The sequence below is a fragment of the Aegilops tauschii genome, chromosome 6 (assembly GCF_002575655.3).
Source record: "Aegilops tauschii subsp. strangulata cultivar AL8/78 chromosome 6, Aet v6.0, whole genome shotgun sequence".
Taxonomy (NCBI): Eukaryota; Viridiplantae; Streptophyta; class Magnoliopsida; order Poales; family Poaceae; genus Aegilops; species Aegilops tauschii.
The window spans coordinates 437,400,065-437,420,989 of NC_053040.3; the positions used below are offsets into that span (position 1 = coordinate 437,400,065).

A 20,925-nucleotide genomic window follows, 5' to 3' on the forward strand; every position below is an offset into this window, starting at 1 on the left:
TTGATATGGAGCGGGCTTCATTCGCAACCGCTTGCGTGGGAGAAAAGTTTCAGCCCGACAACATCCTCCCGCATGCAAGACTGTCAATGGCGTTCTTGTCCGTATTGCTACCGCTTTCGTCCCTGCTAATGCTGCAACCACATATACACCGGGAAGAGAGCCAATTAATGGCTACCGTCGTGTTTCGCACTGTTCTCATCTGAACGTGGCAATTAATGGGAAGCACGCCCATTCACTGTATATAACTCCATCGCCCTTCTTCGTTGGTGCGACCACATTCACCCTCTTCCCCCATCTTAGTTGCTGGCACACTCACCACCCATCAGCCCCCTTTGACAGCCACCACTCTCTCTTCCTCCAATACCATGTCGGTGGGTCGTGCCCTTCCCTCGGACCTTTCTTCGACGAGGTCAAAGAGGACTACGCCGAGCGAGACTTCTAGGAGGGAGTGTGGGAGTTCTCTGAGTTGGCCAGGGAGGGCGCTCTCCTTAAGCCTGAACCAGTCATTGGCCGCGCCCGCCTCTCCGTTGTCCTTGAGTACTTAGACCACATATCGATGGCCGTCGTTGCAGAAATGGTCATCCCGCTCATGCAAATTTCAAGACTGCAGCCTTATCCCACATCCGGGACTCACATGCATTCGTGGGCCGCGTGCGTGACCGTGAAAGTCGTAGCAGCCGAAGCTTCCCTATCTGCGAGGTCACTCCGAAGAGGTGGAAGAGCCTGTAGTTTAGCATATGCATTTTGTAATCCATGTTGTAAATCTATGTTCAAATCCTAGTTGAAATTGATGCTTGATCCTGTACTAGAAAACTCGCATTGTTGAGGTTGTGAATGAAAACGAGTGTTTTGGGGTAGAACCGTTGTAGTCTATGACAAGTGGGACACACATGAAAGAAAAATATGGAGACTGCATTATGGCGACTCGCGTTTTCCATAGCCGCCGCGGCCTCCATATCCATATTAAGCGAGTTGTTCAGTTTCATATCTCATATGGCGGCCACACATATGCCGACTTTACTAAAGTTGGTCTAAGAGCTATTCTAGTAGAGTCACCATATGCCACCGATCACCATTATAACCGCCAATATGGTGATTTTCGCACAAAATGACACTCTAGCAAGGTCACCATATGACACCGAATCACCATACTATTTAAAGGGAACTCCATATCAAGGCCCCAAGTCTCTATATTTGTAGGTTGTGGTTGTTAGTTTGGAGTGATCGTCGTCCGCCAACCACTCGCGCGGGAAGGAAGTTTCACCTCCCGCCTCGCCTCCCACGCTGGCCCGTGGCAATTTCTCACCGCCCACAACCTTGACAAGCCTTAACTTCCCTTCTCGCCGTCGGCGAATGGAGTGTTATTCTCGAAGGAGGAGCGGGATCAACGTGCAACACTGGTAAAAATTATATCAACCATTTTGGAAGAAACATGAAGGATTTCCGTGCGTTTCCCCAAAATCGTTAGCATAATTTTTACATTGGAAAAAATTGGTGGCTCGACGGGTGAGATGTGTGATGCGTGGAAGAGTGGATTGACGACGATGTTTGAAATTGTTAGAAGCATTAGGTGGGTGGATGCCTGTCATAGTGCTTCTCACAATTTCGAGGATTGTCGTCAAAATCGAGTTGCCGCCGACGAAATTGGCTCCCTGAAGCTAAAATCACCGCCGAAATTGATACCACGTCGAAATCATCCTTGCCCTTGTCGTCGTCCAAGCCCTCGTCACTGTGCTCAACATCAAAAGTGCACAATACAAAAAATGCGTTTTACGATGAATATAATGAAAAAGATTTAGCGTTATAGATGTCGATATGTTTTGTAGACTTCATCAAACTAGAAATAGTTTGACTCAAGATAAAATTATAACTTCAATTAATTTTGAATGAAGGGTGTATTTATTAAATAGTAATTCAATTCTTTTAGACAACTTCTTGTGCATCAATATGCAAGCAAAAAAAAATATCATCATTAGCTTCATGTTTGCAGGAACTATCATGTTAAGACGGTGCAAGGAGTTTTCGATAATAATATTAGTAATCACAAATATAGACATAATATAATTATGATGGATGGACATGAAATGCAAATGATGAAAATGGTGGATATAATATTAATGGAAAAGCCTAACTACCAGTTGGACCCGTGGATGCAGGTGGCTCTCAAGGCGGGCCACTAAGAGAAGTTCACACATGCAATCACGGCAGACAATCTGTACTCGTTCGGCTTCAAGACACAGGGACATTCATGGTACGATAACAAGAAGAGGGAGCATCTTTGGTGTTGGGGCAACTTGGATTACATGAGACTATGGCGGTTGGGGTTTGATACATACCGTGCGAAAGAAGGGAATCAAGGAAAGGAGTCAGCATTAAGCATCCATCCGGTTCAGCTTTTGCTATACATGCATAAGTACCAACTCGGTTGTTAAGTTTCCTCCAAAACATACATGCAAATTTAAATGGGAGAAGCCACCAAAAGGTATGTACAAGTTAAACATTGATGCAACTTTCCTCGAGATGGTTCAGTTGCACTAGTTGTGGTTGTGCATAACGTCATAGGTGAAGCTTTGGCGGGAGTGGCTGAATTATGTGACCATGCTTCAGACGTTGCGAGTGCGGAAACCATGGTCTCTCTCGTGGCCTTAAACTTTTATGGGAAAATGGTTGAAGTTGATGGCTTGGAAATTATTAATGCTTGCAATGGTGTATCAGATGTTATTGCCCCTTATGCAACAATTTTGGTGGATTATTTCCAGCATACACATGAGATTCCGTCGATTTGCTTTTAGCATTGTCCCAAGGAAGCTAATAGCTTGGTATATTTTTTTATCTACACATGCATAAGGACACAAATTATTGTATCTAGACATGCATATGGACACAAATTATTGTACTGGTGGTATGATTTACCGAACGCAAAGTGCAGGAGGTAGCTGTGACAAGTTCGCAATGAAGTGCCAAGAGGCTTTCCCTTTAAGTGCCCGAATGGAAGCACACCCGACGACACACGAGCTTGATCCAGCTCGTGACGTGGCGGAGCCATGTGCGGTATGCACATTTAGCAACATCAAAATTGTTGAATCAAAAGAGGCTTTCCCTTTTAAAAAAGAGAGGGGTCATCTTATCCGTGGGTCCACCAACCTTGAAGCCTCACTGTGTCCATATCCACAGAAACCTCTTAATATGAGGAGAGACATCATACCATTTCACAAGGAGAGGGGGCAATAGCCCCCCCCCCCCCCCCCCCTCGTTTACACTATAATTGTTAAAAAGTTGTTTACATTGATATTTACACACTCCTACTACAAACTTTAGATAATTATCATTGAAATCCACGTGTACTACTTCCACTTCACCATACACTTCACGGGACGATCCAAGAAACTGCAATTGTGAATTGAAGGACATACAAGATGGTCCAACCCCAAATATGTCATCAAATTTGTACTGATTTGTGACGCCACCTTTGATAAAGGCATGAGCACATTGAAAACTTGATTAAATCAGTAATAGTAGTGCACACAATTAGTTGTTGATGGTACTTGGGCATGGATTTATATAATCGAATATGGTGTAGGAACTTACCCAAAACCAATTGGCACATAAATGGATGACGTTTCATTTTCTTTGAAAACATCAAGCTCCACCATGTCGGAAACATAGAACCCTGTGGTACTGGCAAGCCATTACCATAATCCTAGTAATAAGAATACGGGTTGTTCGAGCATATCTCCCTGTCCGTGTTTGCTAGATCATGGCACTTGTCATCTGAGCATGTCAATACAGATGACGTTGAAGATGATTTGGAAATACTATCGATGAGTTATTAGATTTGTTGCAATGCAAGGACCCCAAAAGTTGTGGCAAGAGTCGTGGCTTCGTGCTACAACATCCTCAAAAGTGGTGTTTCATGCAATTTGCTCAAGACAATATGATATTTTAAGTGTCAAAAAATATGATGTTCTCTAGAAAAATAAGTCTTATTATTTTGATTCTTTTCGACTGTATCTTGGTGATGCACCTATATAAAGTCCTGACTGGCCTCCCCAAGAAATATATGATCGAGTGTTCGTTCCATTTTACAAGGAGATGGCGCTTGCTCCCCTTCCCTTCGCGCACACATACCACCATCCTCGCTTCCCATCACCCGACCATGGTGGTGTGTTAGGCTCACCTTCACTACGTAGCAGGAGTAGTATGCTCGTAGTCTCGTACGGCGATCTGGTTGCTTAATTAGGTCGTCCCCCAATTTGTTTGGATACACACTCATGTGGAAAAACAACACAAAGTATTTTTAGAGTTGCACTGCAACGAGAAGCTCAGCTCGATTGCATGTAGGTGTAGGAGACACGATCGTCACAGTAACGTACCTAGAGTCGTCCGTCGCTCCTTCGTAATTATGAACCAATTTGTGGTTGGATAGAAGGACAGTGCTATACCTAGCATGTCAAAGTTCAATTCATAAACTTAACATTGATGCTTGCATTTTTCTGAATTTATGTCAATCCTTTTGGCGATGTGCGTTTAGTGTAAGGAGACGTCCCGTCGACTATGAAGGCATCTATGACAACTTCGTCAATTTTAAGATGATGTGCTGGCTCGGTCTTTTAGATGTGCTCATATTGGTAGGGTGTGCGTGCGTGCATTCATAGGAGGTGAGTGCTCGTGTATGTGAGCAATTTCGATTATCTGTATTGGAAAAAAAGAACTTGCGACATGTCGTACTTTTAGCTTTTCTACCGTGACGTGCGGATGGTTCGAACCACACAAACACGCGCAACCTTAAATTTTCCCTTAGGGCAACTCAAACGACCCGATATATTTTGTCCGCGCGCGTCCATTTGAATCAAAAGTACACAAAGCGCAACCTTACACGTCGACGCAAACGGGTGACTGTTCGCTTTTGTCTGCCTGCGATCCATTTCTGACCTAAATTTGGGTTGGGTTTGCGTCGGCACGGATGCCCGCAACGCCTACCCTTGTCCTCCTCCTGCCCGCCAGTTAGTGGCACATCAACCATTCTTCCCCTCCTCCATCCATAACAGACACACCCAGCCATCCCGCCCTCGCCGCCGCCGACCACTTTCGGCCGGTTGGACGATGTCTAGGCCGCTATCCACACCCACACACCTCCCCAAGCTGCACGTGCACCCGATGGCCACTCTCGCAGGCGTTGGTGGTTGTTATCGCCGTCGTCGTAGCACCTCCATGGCCATGCCACCCACTGGCCTCCGCCATCGCCGGCATCACTCCAAGCCCGGCATCCTCGCTCCACAGTCACCTCCACATCGACAGGTCTGTTGCCTGGACTGGGAGATGTGTGGGGCTCTTCACCGGCCGGCTTCTTACACCACACCCGCAGGGTGTTCGACGTTTCACCCGTATGGTACAAATGGATGGTGGAGATGAGTTCTTTTTCAACAACTTTTGTGATTCAGACGATTCGTTGTTGGACGATGAGGAGTTTGTGGTTGCTACTTTGGTCGTCAATGACCACATTGCTAGGCAGCGACCGAGGTTTAGGGGATCGATCTCGGGCCATGCTCCAGCGTTGAATCGCAACAGAGAGAGCGGTCACTGCCTACTCTGGCAAGACTACTTTAAGTGCACTTCCACACTCTGTCACTCTTCAAACCCAAGCTATCCCGGCACCGCTTACTGATGGCTAGACATGTGTACAATCGTATTCAGGAGGGGGTGATGGCGAATGATCATTATTTCATATGCAAGCAGGATGCACTGGGAAAGGTTATTAGCTTCTCCTCAGTGGACAACTCTTGTAAACACAATCCCAATCTGGTTGAAGAGAAGATGGTCAGGTTTGCTCAAGCACAAGAGAGTGTTAGGAAAGATGCAGAGCGTGCTTTTGGTGTGCTTCAATTCCGATGGGGCATCGTTCGGTATCCTGCTAGAACTTGGAGCACCAAAAAATTATGAGAGGTGATGACTGATTATCTGATCACGCACAACATGATCGTAGAGGATGAGCGTAAGAATGAAATCTTCGACCAGGGGTTTCAATTTTAGAGTGAAAATGATGTGCCTTAGCATGGAAGGGCAGCAACGTTTGCACAATTTATCAAATTTCATCATGAAATACATGATTGGGCAACTCACATTCAACTCCAAAAGGATCTGGTTGAGCATATGCGGATTTACCTTGCAACCAATAGATGTATCACTCCTTTTCTTTTAAATGTATTTGCGACAATTTAAATCTCATTTGGTTGTAAAATCCTGAGATTTCTATTTGATTATGAATTATGTGATTTAAACTTTGGGTAATATTTAGATATGTATGAAAAAATCATGTAAAAATATGGCCGCATACTGGTCATGCAGACGAAGATGGATCGGCATGTTGGATGCACTGACCAGCCAAACACGGACGGGCTAGACACCGTACAAAACGTCTGACCTGAACGGAAGAAAAGCGGAGCGTTGAAATTGCCCTTAGCTTCTAATCACACGAACTAATTAAAGGACGCAACTGGATCAGATCAGATCAGCTCGCCCTAGTTCTAGTTTAGTTCTGACAGGCCACGTCAGAGCCACCGATCGAGATGGCCGGCTGCCCGTACGGGGCCTGAGCGAGCGAGTGTGCCACGGCCGAACAGTCAGCGACGGAAGCACTTGTGCATGCGGAGGGGCGCAAGTGGGTGGAGCTACATCTGCTCGATCGACACTTTCTTTTCAGTAAGTAGAGAGGTGATCATGTTCGATTTTCGATCTGATCTGCATGCTGCTATGTTTCGTTCCCTTTGCAGCGAGTCAACGGTGCTAGCCCACATGGTGCGTTGATCGCTGGCTGCTATACGTAGCACTAATTTTGCTAGGCCACCGATCGGTATATGTATGATACAGTTGTTAATCTCGATCTTAACATGCTCTCAAGTGGTAGTCAGTGGTGCCGTGGCGGTGCTACTATAAAAATACTCCATCCGCCAAGGTTTTTAATTTCATAAACAAAACAATTCGGGTCTCATAGAAATTTGTGAAATTTCAGAAATTTCGTCTACTTTGGATTTTGATATTTAAATTTTTACTGGATTTTAACCTAATTTAAATTATTTTGAAATTAATTTGATCCTGCTCAAAAATTCGGGATTAAAAATAACTCAGACGCATCGAAATATGTGAATTTTTGAAAACTTCAATGAAATTTCGTTGAAAATTTTAACCCTGCCCTCTGCCCCGCTGATTTAGTACTAAACTAATACTAAATCAATGACCTTTTTGGGGTACGGAGGGAGTACTAAATTCATGCTAATTTCATTCCGACGAATACCACATGGTCGACGCCAATGATTTTACCACGACTTCGGACTCTAATAAGTACTTGTGTATCCTTTTGGAACCAAGGGGTTCTTCATTTGCACCTTGTTGAGAACGGGGCGTCGACTCGCTGGCTGGGCAGCTGGGGTAGCTGCCAGCCAGGCCCCGTTCGAGCATCGGCTCAGGCGCGCGGCGCTCGCGGAGTTTCTTCCTAAAAAAAAGCCAGTAAAGATTAGCTCTTGGGTTGGTTTTATTTTTTCTCATTTGCCCCTCCCAAATAAAAAAAAAGGCGTTCCTCATTTGCGAGATCCCGGAATCAAGACAGACATCGAATATGCTCTTGTTTTAGCCACGGCCTTGCATGGTAAGTTGGTAACGCAGTGTTATTTCCTCATCGGATCATATCTCCTTGATCACCGGAGAAGAAGAAAAAACATCCAGAGCGTGGCCGAAATTAACGTCACATTATCTTTGCCAATCAAATTAACGCCAGAGGCGGCCAAATTTCAGGGGCGCTGCCACTGCCAAACACGGCACATCGCACCACACCAACGAGGAAGAAACCCAGAGTGATTTGACTTGCTGCGTTGACAGCCAATCAAGTAAACTCCCCGAGAGATTATCGCGTCGTGGGGCCCACGCAAAACCCAGAGAAACTCCGGGAGGGGAGGAGGAATTCAAAAGCCCCCCGCAAAAGAGATCAGTTGGTTTCGCTCCCAGCCCGCACCTCGCCTCGCCGTCACCGCCCACCACCGCCACTCCCACCGCCTCCTCCCTACAAAACAACCGGCCGCAGGCAGCACTAACCACCCGCAGCTCACCCCGCGCCCTCCCCCTCCCCCTCCCCCGGCCGCCCGCCCCTAAACCCCCCGGCAGTCCCCCTCCCCCGCAGCCCCGCCGCGGGGCGGAGCGGGCGCGATCGGATGAAGGGCGCGGCGTGGAGGGGCCACGGCGGCCTGTCCGCGGCCGACCACCTCGGCGCCGGGGCCCTCGCGGCCGCGCGGCGGGCCAGGCTCTGCATCTACGGCGTCGCGCTCGCCTTCGGCGCCTTCGCGGCCTTCCTCGCCTTCGCGCCCTCGCTCCCCGCGCCCCCGCCCTCCTCGCCCTCCGCCGCGTGGCTCGACGGCGTCCTCGCCTCCGCCTCGCCCTACCGCGCGCAGGTCTCGGGCTTCTTCTCCTCCCTCTTCCCCGCCAACTCCTCCCACTCCTCCTTCCCCGGGCCTCCCGGTCCCGGCGTCGTCGCGGCGAGGCGGAGCGGGCCGGGCGGCGGCGGGCTCGCGGCGGGCGGCGGGCCGGCCGGGACCAACGGGTCAACTGCGGTTCGTCCTCACGGGCAATCCGGGGGCGGCAATTCGGGAGGAGTTCGCGGCGGCAATTCCGAGTCCAGTAACGCTACCGCGGCGGTGGGCGCGCGGACCAACGGCTCCAGTCCTGGCCAGCAATCGGGAGGCGGAGGAGCGGTACCAGGCGGCAATTCGGGAGGAGTTCGCACCGACAACCCCGCTACCGGTAACGCTGCTGCTTCGGCGGCGCGGAGCGACGCGCCGCCCCGTGATCACGCGGGAGGCGGTGAAGCGGCCAGCAATTCGTCAGGTATCGCCGCTGCTGCTCCCAACAATTCCTCAGGAATCGCAGCTGCTGAGGCGAAGGCTGGGGCCACGATCGGCGGTTCAGCCCAGACTGGCACCACGGCGAAGGGAGGTGCGCCTGTTCGGATCAACGGCTCCGAGGTGAATGCAAGTTCAGCGGAAGCCACGGCGAGCAACGGGACGGCGATTCCATCCGTCAATCAGACCCGCAGTGCAGTTTCAGCGATGCTGCACGGCAATGTTGCTGCGCCTCATAGGAGAGGACATCCAGGCAAGAACCACACCGCTCAAGATTCGGCGGCCCACCATGATCAGCAGCAGAGTGTAAACAGAGCTGCTGTTGCTTCAGGTGGAAGCAACAGTACGAAGACTATGCACAAGGAAGCCACTGCTCCTTCTCAAGGGAGCGCCGGTTTGGTGAAAGGCCACGCAGCACAGGCCACCAACAGCAGCGCGGTGCCGGTGATGGGGAACAGACATCCTGCCAAAGAGGCTGCCAATGCTGGTGGTCAGACGAAGAAGCTTCACTCGATCGAGGCGATGGGCCGATGCGACATGTTCTACGGCAATTGGGTCCGGGACGACTCGTACCCTCTCTACCCGGAGGGATCGTGCCCTCACGTCGACGAGTCCTTCAACTGCCACCTCAACGGCCGCCCCGATAAGGCCTACCAGAGACTCCGGTGGCAGCCCCGCGGGTGCAGCATCCCGAGGTGAGCACAGTTGCTTAAACACCCATGCAGTTTGTGTGTGTGAATTCAGTTAGTTCTTTATGCATGACAGATTCAGTTATGTGATGGCGTGATGCTGATGCCTTATTTTAGGTTGAACCCAACTGATATGCTGGAGAGGCTGCGGGGAAAGCGACTCGTGTTCGTTGGCGATTCACTCAACAGAAACATGTGGGAGTCACTCGTTTGCATCTTGAGGAGTTCTGTAAAAGACAAGAGGAGGGTTTTTGAGGTGTCCGGGAACCACAAGTTCAGGGCCGAGGGCTCCTACTCTTTCCTCTTTCAGGTTGGCTTCTTATGCCATGTTCTGTTTTTGCTGCTTTCCTTCAAAGTTGCTATCCGAGCTTGTTTCAGCATTTAGGATGAACTTTTCTTTTAGAAAGCGGTTGCCCCCAGATTTACAATAATAGAAACCACATTCGCTACATAATCTTGATACCAAACAGGAAAGTAACTCATCATTTTTAGCAACAACCCCGAAACATAATTAGATAGCCAGAACAGCGAACTACAATTACGGCGGCATCCACTGGAATCTGGGCGCTGCTGGCCTCCATTCTTTCGAATTGTTGAAGACTTCCCGTGCAATTTGCTCCATCGCCGAGCTAATTGGATCACCATCAGTTTGGTTGCCTCATTTTTCTGCAATACAGCTCAACATTGTAATGTTCAACTGACAAAGAAACATAACTTCATTGGGATACACTACTGCTTTGCGCTCAAAACATGCAGCATTCCGCAGTTTCCATACACACCAGAACAGCGACACAATCCCCACAAACATCAAACCCCTGTCCTTCACAAGAAAACATTGCCCCGATACACCGAAGAGTTCATCTCCAATTCTAGGCAAAGTCTGAACAAAAACACACAGTTGGATATAATACGTAAATCGTTTAGTCGTGGCCACAGAAATGACACGTATAAGGCCCCACCCAGCCTCTCTGAATCAGATTGCCTTTGGTCAAATTCTTTTCTGTACCACCAGCCACAAAAAGATCTTAATTCCTGAAGAATTTTTACTCTTTTCTCATGTCAGGTACATATACAGTGCTTTTCTTCAAAAATACCATTCCCCTGCCTATCTTCTCCACCCTTCAAAACTTTAAGACTCTTGCTTGATATACAATAAACCCATTGCACTATATTCAATTCACATTCTTAGATCCTTTTCATTTTGCGCAACACAGTTTATTTCATGCATATTTACACACTTCCTTTTCTGACTCTGAACTTACATTTTAGAATTCACTTCTTGCACCGTACATGAACTGGAGCATTAACGAAATTCCACTGAATCAAAACAACCGAGATCAGAACATTTTTGTCATGAAAATAGGAGCATTAACACATTTTCAATGAAGCAAACCATTAGCAGATCAGGGCATAATTTTTTTATATGCAACAGATCAGAGCATAAACATTTTTACATGTAGCAAAAATCAGAGCATAAACATTTTTACATGTAGCAAGTCAGAGCATGAATGTGGGAATATTCTGCTCTGTGCTTTTCTTATGCCTTGTTCTGTTTTTGCTGTTTTTCTTCAGAATTGCTATCTGAGGTTGTTTCAGTATTTAGGATGAAAGCTTATGTGCTAAATTTATCTTGTCTAGGACTACAATTGTACTGTGGAGTTCTTCCGCTCCCCTTTCCTTGTTCAGGAATGGGATATGCTTGTCACGCGTGGAAAGAAAAAGGAAACTCTTAGGCTTGACAAAATTGATCAATCATCCTCGAGGTACAAGAATGCAGATGTCATTGTTTTCAATACTGGGCACTGGTGGACACATGAGAAAACTTCCCTTGGGTAAGCTTCTATTCGCACAATATGATTCAATAAAGATGTTCATGTGATGTGTTCTGCATTTCAATTGTTCCTTACCGTTACAAGTATGTCAAATGTGCTACAGGAAAGATTACTATCAAGAGGGCAACCAAGTGTACAGTCAGCTGAATGTCCATGACGCCTACCGGAGAGCTCTCAACACCTGGGCCAGGTGGGTTGATTCCAATATAAATCCCAAGAAAACAACTGTGTTTTTCAGAGGCTACTCAGCGTCCCATTTCAGGTTCGTAGAGACTTTTCTGATCTCATCTCCTACAAGTTCAGTTCGCGGTGTCATATCGTTATCACAGCAACTGATGTTTGCAAATGTGTGTGTTTCTGTTGTGCAGCGGAGGGCAGTGGAATTCAGGCGGCAGCTGCGACAAGGAAACTGAGCCGATAACAAACGGAAAGTACCTCATGCCATACCCGCAGAAGATGAGCATTCTGGAGGAGGTCCTCCATGGGATGAAAACACCAGTGGCCTACCTGAACATTACAAGGATGACTGACTACAGGAAGGAGGGACATCCTTCAGTCTACCGCAAGCAGAAGTTGAGCGAGGAGGAGCGCAAGTCCCCAGAGCTATACCAGGACTGCAGCCACTGGTGCCTTCCTGGAGTGCCAGACTCCTGGAACGAGCTCCTCTACGCACAGATTCTGGTCAAGCAGCATCAGATGCTACACCAATAAAGTCAAGTGCCGAATCACTTGTTCCTGTACATGAGCTGTTGTTTGTTGCAACATGCCAGCCGAAGCGGTCAAGGCATATATAGTTGACAAAATCGATAGGTCAAAGGGTTTTGGAATCCTTGCATAGAGTAAAGTAGGCAATCTATCAGATATCTAACTCTCATTACCAACAGGAACTCTGTATAGAATCATAGGAGTTTATGATGTAAAATCCATGTCCAGCTAGCAATAATCAGAACCAAAGAATAGTGTATACTGCATCAGAAATTCAGAATAGCTCTTTGTTTTTCATGAATCCTTATCTTTCTGTTCACTGAATGCTATTGTAGTGAGCATTCTTTGAGTTGGTGTGTTGAATAGTATAGTAAGAAAAGTGGCTGTATGAACATAGCAATCCTTGTATTAGTTCTGAATCTATAGTGCTTTTGATGCTGTGCATCCTGATTTCATTGTCCTATGGAAGCTCTTGTTAAGCCTGTTCCTTGTCAGATCAACGTGCGGTACAGCCGATTTTGAAGCCTAGATATGCCGAAGCACTCTGGTGAGATATCTTTAGGATATAGACTGTCAGTCGAAGGGCGCTGTGCTAGGGAAAACATTATATTATCCACAATATGTTTTACAGTTGGTCATTGTTTGGGTACCAATGGGTGCTAAAATCAAGTAAAAAAGAGCTCATCATATATAATATATATGAAAATTAGTATTACATGGCAAAGGTGGACAGAACCACAAATTTCAACAGCCGCTCCACAAATTTCAACTACGACTCCACCTGCTCCGGGAGTGGAGCTGCGGAGCGGAGTACCTCCGAACAGGGTCGTAATATATATGAAAATTAGTACTATTACATGGCAAAGGTGGACCGAACCTAATAACAACGAGTAATAACAACTGACGCTCCACCACCTTGCAACCCTTTTAAGTCTGGCTTCAGCTGCAGGCTGCAGCTGCTGTGCACTTTGCCTGAAGTTATCTTGCGTACTTACTTACTGAAACAAGCCTGAACAATTCACCGGACGATAATAATGGTGAGTGTACACATATTTCCTATCGCAAGTTTGCCGGTATTTTCCCTGAGCTTGCTAGACGCCCAAGGACATTGAACAACATGTCATTTTCAGAATTCAGATCCTATTTGCATATCATGATAATCGTTCAGATCCCTGAGCAGAGCTAAGATATAGTGAAAAACTGTGGAGCTATAAACAGTCAGATCAAGTGTTTGACCTCTCCTAATTCCTTACTGAAGTGGAGATTAAATAGTCAGATCAAGTACGTAACTGACATCTCCTAATTCCTTAGTGAAGTGAGCCAGTTCGCTTTGATGGTCAGATAACAAATTCTGGATAATAGCAAAGACCTAAGTGCCTTTAGCCTTTAGGTGTTTGTTCTGTTGACCTACGGATGCAGTGAGGTTACTAGCTTTGAAAGCAAGTCAGCTCTAAATGGGTTCACCGCCGACCTATTTGCAGCACCTAGGCACCTAGCTTATCTCCTCTTGCTATTTCTGAATGTAGCGAGGTGCTGTAACGGATACATTTTACCAATTCTGATCTCAGAGCACAAGCTCGATGCATAATGATGCCTTAAAAAAGAGATATTATTCGAACTAGCAAAAGGTGCTACTGTTGGAATGGGAAATGGGAAAAAAAATCGAATACCGCCGGCGGCCCGTCGCTGGAGTTCGAGCCTAGACTTCACCAGACCAATGGATGGACTCCAGAAGCGGGCCACGTGGGTGGGCCGTGGGCACCAGGTGCAACGGAGAAGTCACCAGTTCGGGCCTGATGGGCTATGGACCACAGTGCTACCCACTGAACTTCTGTAGTCCCCCTAAAAAAAAACTGAACTTCTGAAGTTGAAAGCACTTGTGCAGCCTCTCGCTGCTGCCTCCCATTGCCATTCCTTCGAGGGGATTCTTGCAGGTGATACGCCGCACTCTAGTCCGCGGCAATGTGATTACCGTTTTGATCGGAAATCATACTTAAAGCAGGTTCTGCTGGTCCTTTCCCGTGTTTCTCTCCGTTCACGCAATCAATCTGGTCCTTTGCCTTGTCGCATGGCATCCGCATAGTTAGTTGCCCTTTAAACAGATCCTACCAATGACGCCTGTAGACTGTGAGATCCATTTACATGGATCGCACGAAACCACGCCCTTCTCCTGCATGGGTTTCTGAATGATTCGAGTGTCATTTGGCACTTCATTGTTCATCTACTGATGCTCTTTAGTTGTTACGGGCTTACGGCCGTGCTGGGCTGTCGAAGAACATGTGCCGTTGCCTGCATAAGATGTGTCCAGGGTCTTGATGTCTCGGTGCCCACCACCGAACCATCTGAATCCTTCGATGGTCCATCCTCGTGGGAAGGTCATGCCACAGTGCCCCTGCTAGCTCTGCCTTTAAATCGTCCAACGAACCATTCATCTCTTCTGCTTGCCTTCCTGGACTCCCATGCGAGAAGGGATTACAAGTGCACATTAACTCATGTCATGTGGGACACATGAAGCTCCATCGGCCTCCTGAATCAAGGCGAGTTTACATGGTACCCCGCAGACCCCTCCGATTTTTCACGTCATCGTAGAATTTCTGTGGCACCTTTTTTTTTAGAATCTGTAAAGTATATCAATGTTCATAGTTTCTTGCAAAAAATAAATAAAAATCAATGTTCATGGGGGAGATGCAGATTATGTGGGCAAAACAGCAAGCCACATGTGCCTGGCGCATCTTCTTAATTTCTCTTCACGCGGAATTTTGGAATTCTACAAAAGCAAAAAGAGTGCTACGTGAACAGGCCCAAGGCATGCTGGATTGCTGGCCCACTAGAAGCAACTCTACAAGAAACGGCCATGATGCCCGACAAAGGCAGTGAACTTGTTTGACTATGACTATTGATTAAGCAGTAACGTGCTCTGCCAGAGGATAAGCAGAAACTCCACATCAAAAAGAAGAAGAGATAAACAGTACCGTGCGCATGACCAGGGTGGATGTATGTAACTGAAGTAAGTTTACCCCTAAGAAAATAAATTTGTCACTTTCCTCCCAACAAAAAATTGTAACTGACTTGCAAGACTGATGAATGCATATATTTCATTGCTTACCATACAGATTAGACATGCTCCATGAAAGCTTGAACCACAAAGTCCTACCATCCTAGTCCTAGGCCTTTTTGATTCGCAGGATTCTAAACACACAAGAGTAGGAAAAATATATAGAATTGAAATGTTATGCTTATCTCAGTTCTATAGGATTTTGGGTTGTTTGATTGCATCATAGGAAAACAAATGATTCTTTCAAAGCGGTTTGAGTGGATGCTAGAAATCCTATGGGAAGTAGTTAAAAAAATTCTTAGAAAAAAAATCCCTATAGGGTTTAATTCTATAAATAAAAAAACATAGAAAAAATCCTAAGAATTCTAATCCTGAGATCCATATGGTGGTGGGTTCATTGCCAAAAGAGTGGTGGGATTTTCTTCCCTGGTGGTGCGACCCGCAAAAGTCGTCAGACATTGCACATAGGCGGTGGGCAGCGTTTCGGCCATGGGCGGCCGTGACTAGGGTCAATCTCCTTCCAGATATCGAGATGGGGCTGGACCTGCTACCAAAAGAGTGGTGTGGTTTTCTTATCTGGTGTTGTACGCAGAAGTCCTCTTCTAGGGCGGCAGCCATTGGCACAAAGGCGGTGGGAAGCATTTCTGCCATGTGGATGGCGGCAACGAGGGTCGGTCTCCTTCTATAGATTGAGATGGTGGGGGGACCACTAGCAAAAGAGTGGCAGGGTTTTCTTCTTTGGTGGTTTAGCGACCCGCGAAAGTCCTCTTCTAGGGCGGCATCAATTTGCACACATGCGGGGGGCATTGTTTTAGCCATGTGGACAACCGGGGCAAGGGTCAATCTTCTTCCAGAGATTGAGATGGTGGTGGCCTGGTGGGCCCACTACCAAAAGACCGGTGGGTTTTTCTTCTCTGGTGGTGTAGCAACACGCGAAAGTCTTCTTCTAGGGCGGCAGGCATTGTCACACATGCGGGTGGGCAACTTTTGAGCCATGTGGATGGTGGGGCATCACGCTGATTGTGTCATGGTAGCAACTAGTGTGGATAATAGGGGTGTCATAGGTGACGCTTCGACTGCGCCGCTCGAGCATGCTATGTCAAACCATTACCTATTCACTCACCGAAATGAATCAATGGATATAGTTCAACGCTTACCATCTAGGTTAGCTATGCTCAGTAACCATCTAGTGAAACCTTGCATGTTACATGAAAACAATTCTTTTCAATTTTAAGAACCATTACTACAGGTGGTCGCTAACCATGTTAAGATATTTTGTGCACAACAACGATCTGCTTTGGAAGGGCCATTGGCTACGAGCGAGGTGACGCTTTGTCCGGGTAGGAATGACCGAGTGTCACGTGACTGCATAATGCATGACATTGATCTGTGTCTGTCATTGGTGACTCTTAGTCATGTCGCTAGAGCATACAAGCTGCAACCATGTCGTGGTGATTTATCTTCTCCTCCATTCATCAACAAGGTTTGAACTGTTGGATCACATAATCAGATTAAACACAGACATTGATTTTGTTAAGATTTTGGATGATTAGTGCATGATCTAGAGGAGTTCCGCTGGTGGCATGCGAGGACCATCTCCAGGGGATATCCTGCCGGATTGAGACAAAGTCATGGGTGGCGCAACTCTTTGACGACCCTCATTCAGCATAGTGACTAAAACACCACTTTAGTCTTGGGTGAAAACTCGTGATCTCACCTTTGTTGGTTAGAGTCCACAATGGCGCACTCTCGTAGCCTGTTGAAGGTTTGGCCTGAAAGAGTGGCGACATTTCATAGGTTCTTTTTTTCACCTTTGTCATGGACATGTCATTTGCTATCCACTCCATGTACTCAAGATGCTTGTCTTGCATGTACCTGTACTCCCTCTGTTCCTAAATATTTGTCTTTCTAGAGATTTCAACAAGTGACTACATACGGAGCAAAATGAGTGAATCTACACTCTAAAATATGTCTATATACATCCGTATGTGGTAATACATTTGAAATCTTTAAAAAGACAAATATTTAGGAACGGAGGTAGTATATCTTAATAGCTAGCTCTCTACTAACATATTTCTCGTAACATGCACACATGTTATCTCAGCATGCGAACATGCACGGAAAATGCCCACCTCAACATGCAAATATGCAGTCACTTCAGTGACATCCAATAAAAGCAAGCAAATATGCATGAAAAAGGACTGAACTCAATAATTAAATATTGTAAATCATATGTATTTCAAACTCCAGTTCTTCTTATATCTTAAGTTTAAAAATAATTTCTCATACGACCAAATGTAATCGAGATATGTCGTATTTGAAATTCCACTTCTTATATTATTAACTGAATAATTAAACATAGTAAACCATGTGTATTTGAAAATTTAGTTCTTATACTCTCAATTTAAAATAACTATTTCATACAATTAAATTAATTTTAAACTTCTGTTCCATACAACTAAATTGATCGAAATACATTCCAGCCAATCTTCACTCTCACGCGTGGGGTGTCATCTAGTTTGTAATAAAACCATAGATAAATGTGTGCATCCCAGAATGCAAAGGGCCAAGAGGTTTGGACATTCACGTAAGCGTTACTCCCTCTGTAAATTTTTTTTAATATAAAAACGTTTAGATCAGTGAGGGAGTAGTGCATGACGATGACGGTGACCGCCACAGGCACCTCAACAACGGCAATGCACCACTCTTGCACGTACGTATAAGACACGTACGTCGGCACCGTGGGCTGGGCGCAGCGTACATACATACGTGCACCCTGTGACAATGCGTCTCATCTAGTCACTCTGATCTGATCCGATCCCCTCCTCTCCAGCTAGAAGAAGAATCCTGCAAGCCACGCTCACCATACGAGGATGAGATGCATACAATCAGCTCCGCCCCGTATACGTAGGCATGCCTTGTACACATAGCGATACCACCAAACCCCGCCTGCCCCGGCCGCCCCGTCTCCCCATGCAACAACAGTTGTACCGCACATGGCGTATTGCATCCATCGACACCCCACCCCACCCCACCCCACGTCCCCACCTCACGCCGTCACGCCTTCCGCCCCTTTCCTCCCCTCTCCGATCTCGAACGCGGATAGACGCCGAGCCAAACTGCACCAAAAATCCGCTGCTGCACTCCCTCCCCTCCCCCCGTCTCATAAATAAATGCATCGCGATCCACGAGGGAGGCGAGGTGAGTGAGAGAGGACTGCACCCAACCCCCCCTGCCTCTCTTTGATCTGCACCCTCCCCAAATCTCCATTGCCGTCGGTCTCTCCCCCCGTTTCCGTCCATGAGGATCCGGAGGCGGCCGCAGGCGCAGCAGCAGCAGGCACTGCCGCCCTACCCGCTGCCCTCAGATCCGTTCACCGCGCCCCACCCACCGCCACCGCCACCGCCGAACGCGGAGGAGCGACACTGGCTGCCTCTCCCGGGGGACGAGGCCGAGCAGGGGAAGAAGAGGAGGATCGAGTCGGAGGTGGAGTTACACCCGCTCCGCCCAGACGCGGATCCCGGCCCGGCCGCATTGCCGTCAGGGCCGCAGGTACATTCAGTTACACTCGCCCGCGTGCATGCCCGGCCCCCCTCTCCTGAATTTTCGTTCCAATCTGTACTACTAGTAGCGGCCTGCCAATTAACTCCTTTCGTTGCACCCGGATTAATTCGCCACCAAGTGTCCCTCAGATCTGGCTGCCCTCACTGAGTCGCTATCTGTACCTGCCAGGTCGGCAACGTGGTGGTGGCGGGACGCAGCAGCAGCGACGACGACGACCCACCGGTTCACAACCACGGCGGCGGTGCGCAACGTCAGGGGGCAGCTGGCCGCACCCACGAGAGGTACGTGATTCGCTGTGACGACGACGAGCCAAAAGCGTCCCGTGTCAGTGTCACCGGCCTGCGCGGATCGGTTCGGTGGCGCGAGTCATGGCCGACGAATCGGCCGATGATACTATACTGGTTGCGGCAATGATGGATCGAGTAGAATCGGAAAGCATCCAAGGCCTCTTTCCCGTTTCATGGGCCTTGTTGGCCTCCCTGCTGTTTTACATGCAGATGCACTAGTGGGGGCAGTGCAATGCAGCGCCAGCTCGGCACATGACACGCACCACGGCACCAGCCCAGTAGACTCCATCACTCCAACCCATTTTAATACTGTCTCGTCCTCTTGGCGATGCGGCACACTGTCAGTCCATGGTATAGATCGCATACTATTAGTATATAGAAGAAGAAGAAAAAGCATATGGTGGTAGTATTTCGGTGCACTCACTCATGACTCATGCACCCACTTCGTCGTGGGATTACTTTTGTCCCCTTGCATGCCGACGTGCGAGGATCTCGACGATCATGGGCATACAGCCTGGTGGCTTTGTCCTCTTCCTCCCCACCCCACCCATGCCCGCATTGTTGCGATCTGCACTCACCGTCCTCCATGGGTGCAATGCAATGCGATGCGATGCACCCCCATGTTCTTGGGGAGACATGCATGGGCCATGTACCTGTGGACGCACGTTACGATCTGTTCCGTCTTCCTGCACATGTATTATACACCGCGCATGATTAATACTACTATCTTCTTGGCACTGGCCTGCATCACATCACATGCTGGTTTACTTGCTAGTAGTTGGAACTGGACGTCTCGTTGCATCTTTGATGGAACCGTTCGGACGATCGATATGTGGGACTCGTGTACGTGTGTGTGCCACTCTAGCCAATTTACCACCTAGATGTTCGTTTTCGTTGGATGTATTAGTATCATCAACTTCAGGCCAATTTTTTTACTAATGCTCCATATGTTGCAATGCAGCCTAGAGAATGGACACTGCAACGAGTCTGAGCGGCCGGTGATCGGTTCCGGAGAACGTCTCGTCATCCCGGCAATGCCAGTGGTCCCCGTAAACGTGAAGGAAGGGATCAAGATCGGTGGCGGCGCCAAGAAGAGGCAGCGCGGCCCGCCGGTGCTGATGGAAGGGTCGCGGTGCAGCCGCGTCAACGGGCGCGGGTGGCGCTGCAGCCAGCCCACGCTGGTCGGCTACTCCCTCTGCGAGCACCACCTCGGCAAGGGCCGCGGGCAGCGGAGCGCGAGCCGCACCGAGCCCGGCAGCTGGAAGAACGGCGCGGCCACGCTCGGCCGCACTGAGCCCAGCATCAGGAAGAAGGCCGCGCAGCCGCCTGTTCCCATGGTCACCGCGGCGCCCACCGCCAACGGCCGCGCCGGCGCGCCCAAGCTCGGCCGCACCGATCCGGCCAGCAGCAGGAAGAACGTGGACGCGCTGGCTATGGTCGCCGCCGCGGCGCGCGAAGGCAGCGACCTGCCGAGCCTGCGTGCAGCACCTCTAGCGGCGGAGGTCGATTGATCATTCTGACCTGTCGATCATGGAACCGTACAAACTAGTAAAATTCTTTCATTTTCTATTAGAAGGGTTGTGCATATCTTGCTGTTCATGGTGAGTAGCTTCTCTAGCCGTCTGGATTTCGCTTTGTTCTCTGTGATCATGCAGATGTTTCATCGTGTAATTAATAGGATAATTAGTGATCACACAATCCGTGGTATATTGATCAGTGCATCTCTGGTCGAGTGAAGTAATTTCTTGTTCTTTGATAGCAATTGGTAATCTCACCTGGGGACAGCGCCTCATAGTGCACGAGTCTGTCTGAGACATACACATGGGAACGTGTCGGTGTCATGATGCCATGCCGGTGCTTAGGTGCAACATATACGTTGTTAGTAGTAACAAGCTTTTTCTGACAGGA

At 48.1% G+C, this 20,925-nt stretch overlaps 2 protein-coding genes across 2 annotated transcripts; both read left to right on the forward strand.

The window, feature by feature from the left end:
• Window positions 1-8,168: 8,168 nt before the first annotated feature.
• LOC109738818 (uncharacterized) lies at window positions 8,169-12,412 on the forward strand. The gene is made up of 5 exons (XM_020297919.3): window positions 8,169-9,580; window positions 9,692-9,884; window positions 11,213-11,406; window positions 11,510-11,668; window positions 11,775-12,412. The coding sequence occupies exons 1-5, from the start codon at window positions 8,202-8,204 to the stop codon at window positions 12,115-12,117; spliced, it is 2,268 nt and encodes a 755-aa protein (XP_020153508.1). The 5' UTR covers window positions 8,169-8,201; the 3' UTR covers window positions 12,118-12,412.
• Window positions 12,413-18,239: 5,827 nt separating this feature from the next.
• LOC109738819 (uncharacterized) lies at window positions 18,240-20,775 on the forward strand. The gene is made up of 3 exons (XM_020297920.4): window positions 18,240-18,718; window positions 18,899-19,011; window positions 19,979-20,775. Exons 1-3 carry the CDS (start codon window positions 18,467-18,469, stop codon window positions 20,526-20,528), a joined length of 915 nt encoding a protein of 304 aa, XP_020153509.1. The 5' UTR covers window positions 18,240-18,466; the 3' UTR covers window positions 20,529-20,775.
• The last annotated feature ends 150 nt before the right edge of the window (window positions 20,776-20,925 follow it).

What these genes read in the sequence shown, in the direction of transcription:
- LOC109738818 (XM_020297919.3), top strand. Translation starts at nt 8,202, where the DNA reads ATGAAGGGCGCGGCGTGGAGGGGCCACGGCGGCCTGTCCGCGGCCGAC. An exon ending in CGCGGGTGCAGCATCCCGAG is followed by an intron (nt 9,581 to 9,691) that starts GTGAGCACAGTT and finishes GCCTTATTTTAG; the next exon opens with GTTGAACCCAACTGATATGC. An exon ending in TACTCAGCGTCCCATTTCAG is followed by an intron (nt 11,669 to 11,774) that starts GTTCGTAGAGAC and finishes TCTGTTGTGCAG; the next exon opens with CGGAGGGCAGTGGAATTCAG.
- LOC109738819 (XM_020297920.4), top strand. Translation starts at nt 18,467, where the DNA reads ATGAGGATCCGGAGGCGGCCGCAGGCGCAGCAGCAGCAGGCACTGCCG. An exon ending in CATTGCCGTCAGGGCCGCAG is followed by an intron (nt 18,719 to 18,898) that starts GTACATTCAGTT and finishes TGTACCTGCCAG; the next exon opens with GTCGGCAACGTGGTGGTGGC. An exon ending in GCTGGCCGCACCCACGAGAG is followed by an intron (nt 19,012 to 19,978) that starts GTACGTGATTCG and finishes GTTGCAATGCAG; the next exon opens with CCTAGAGAATGGACACTGCA.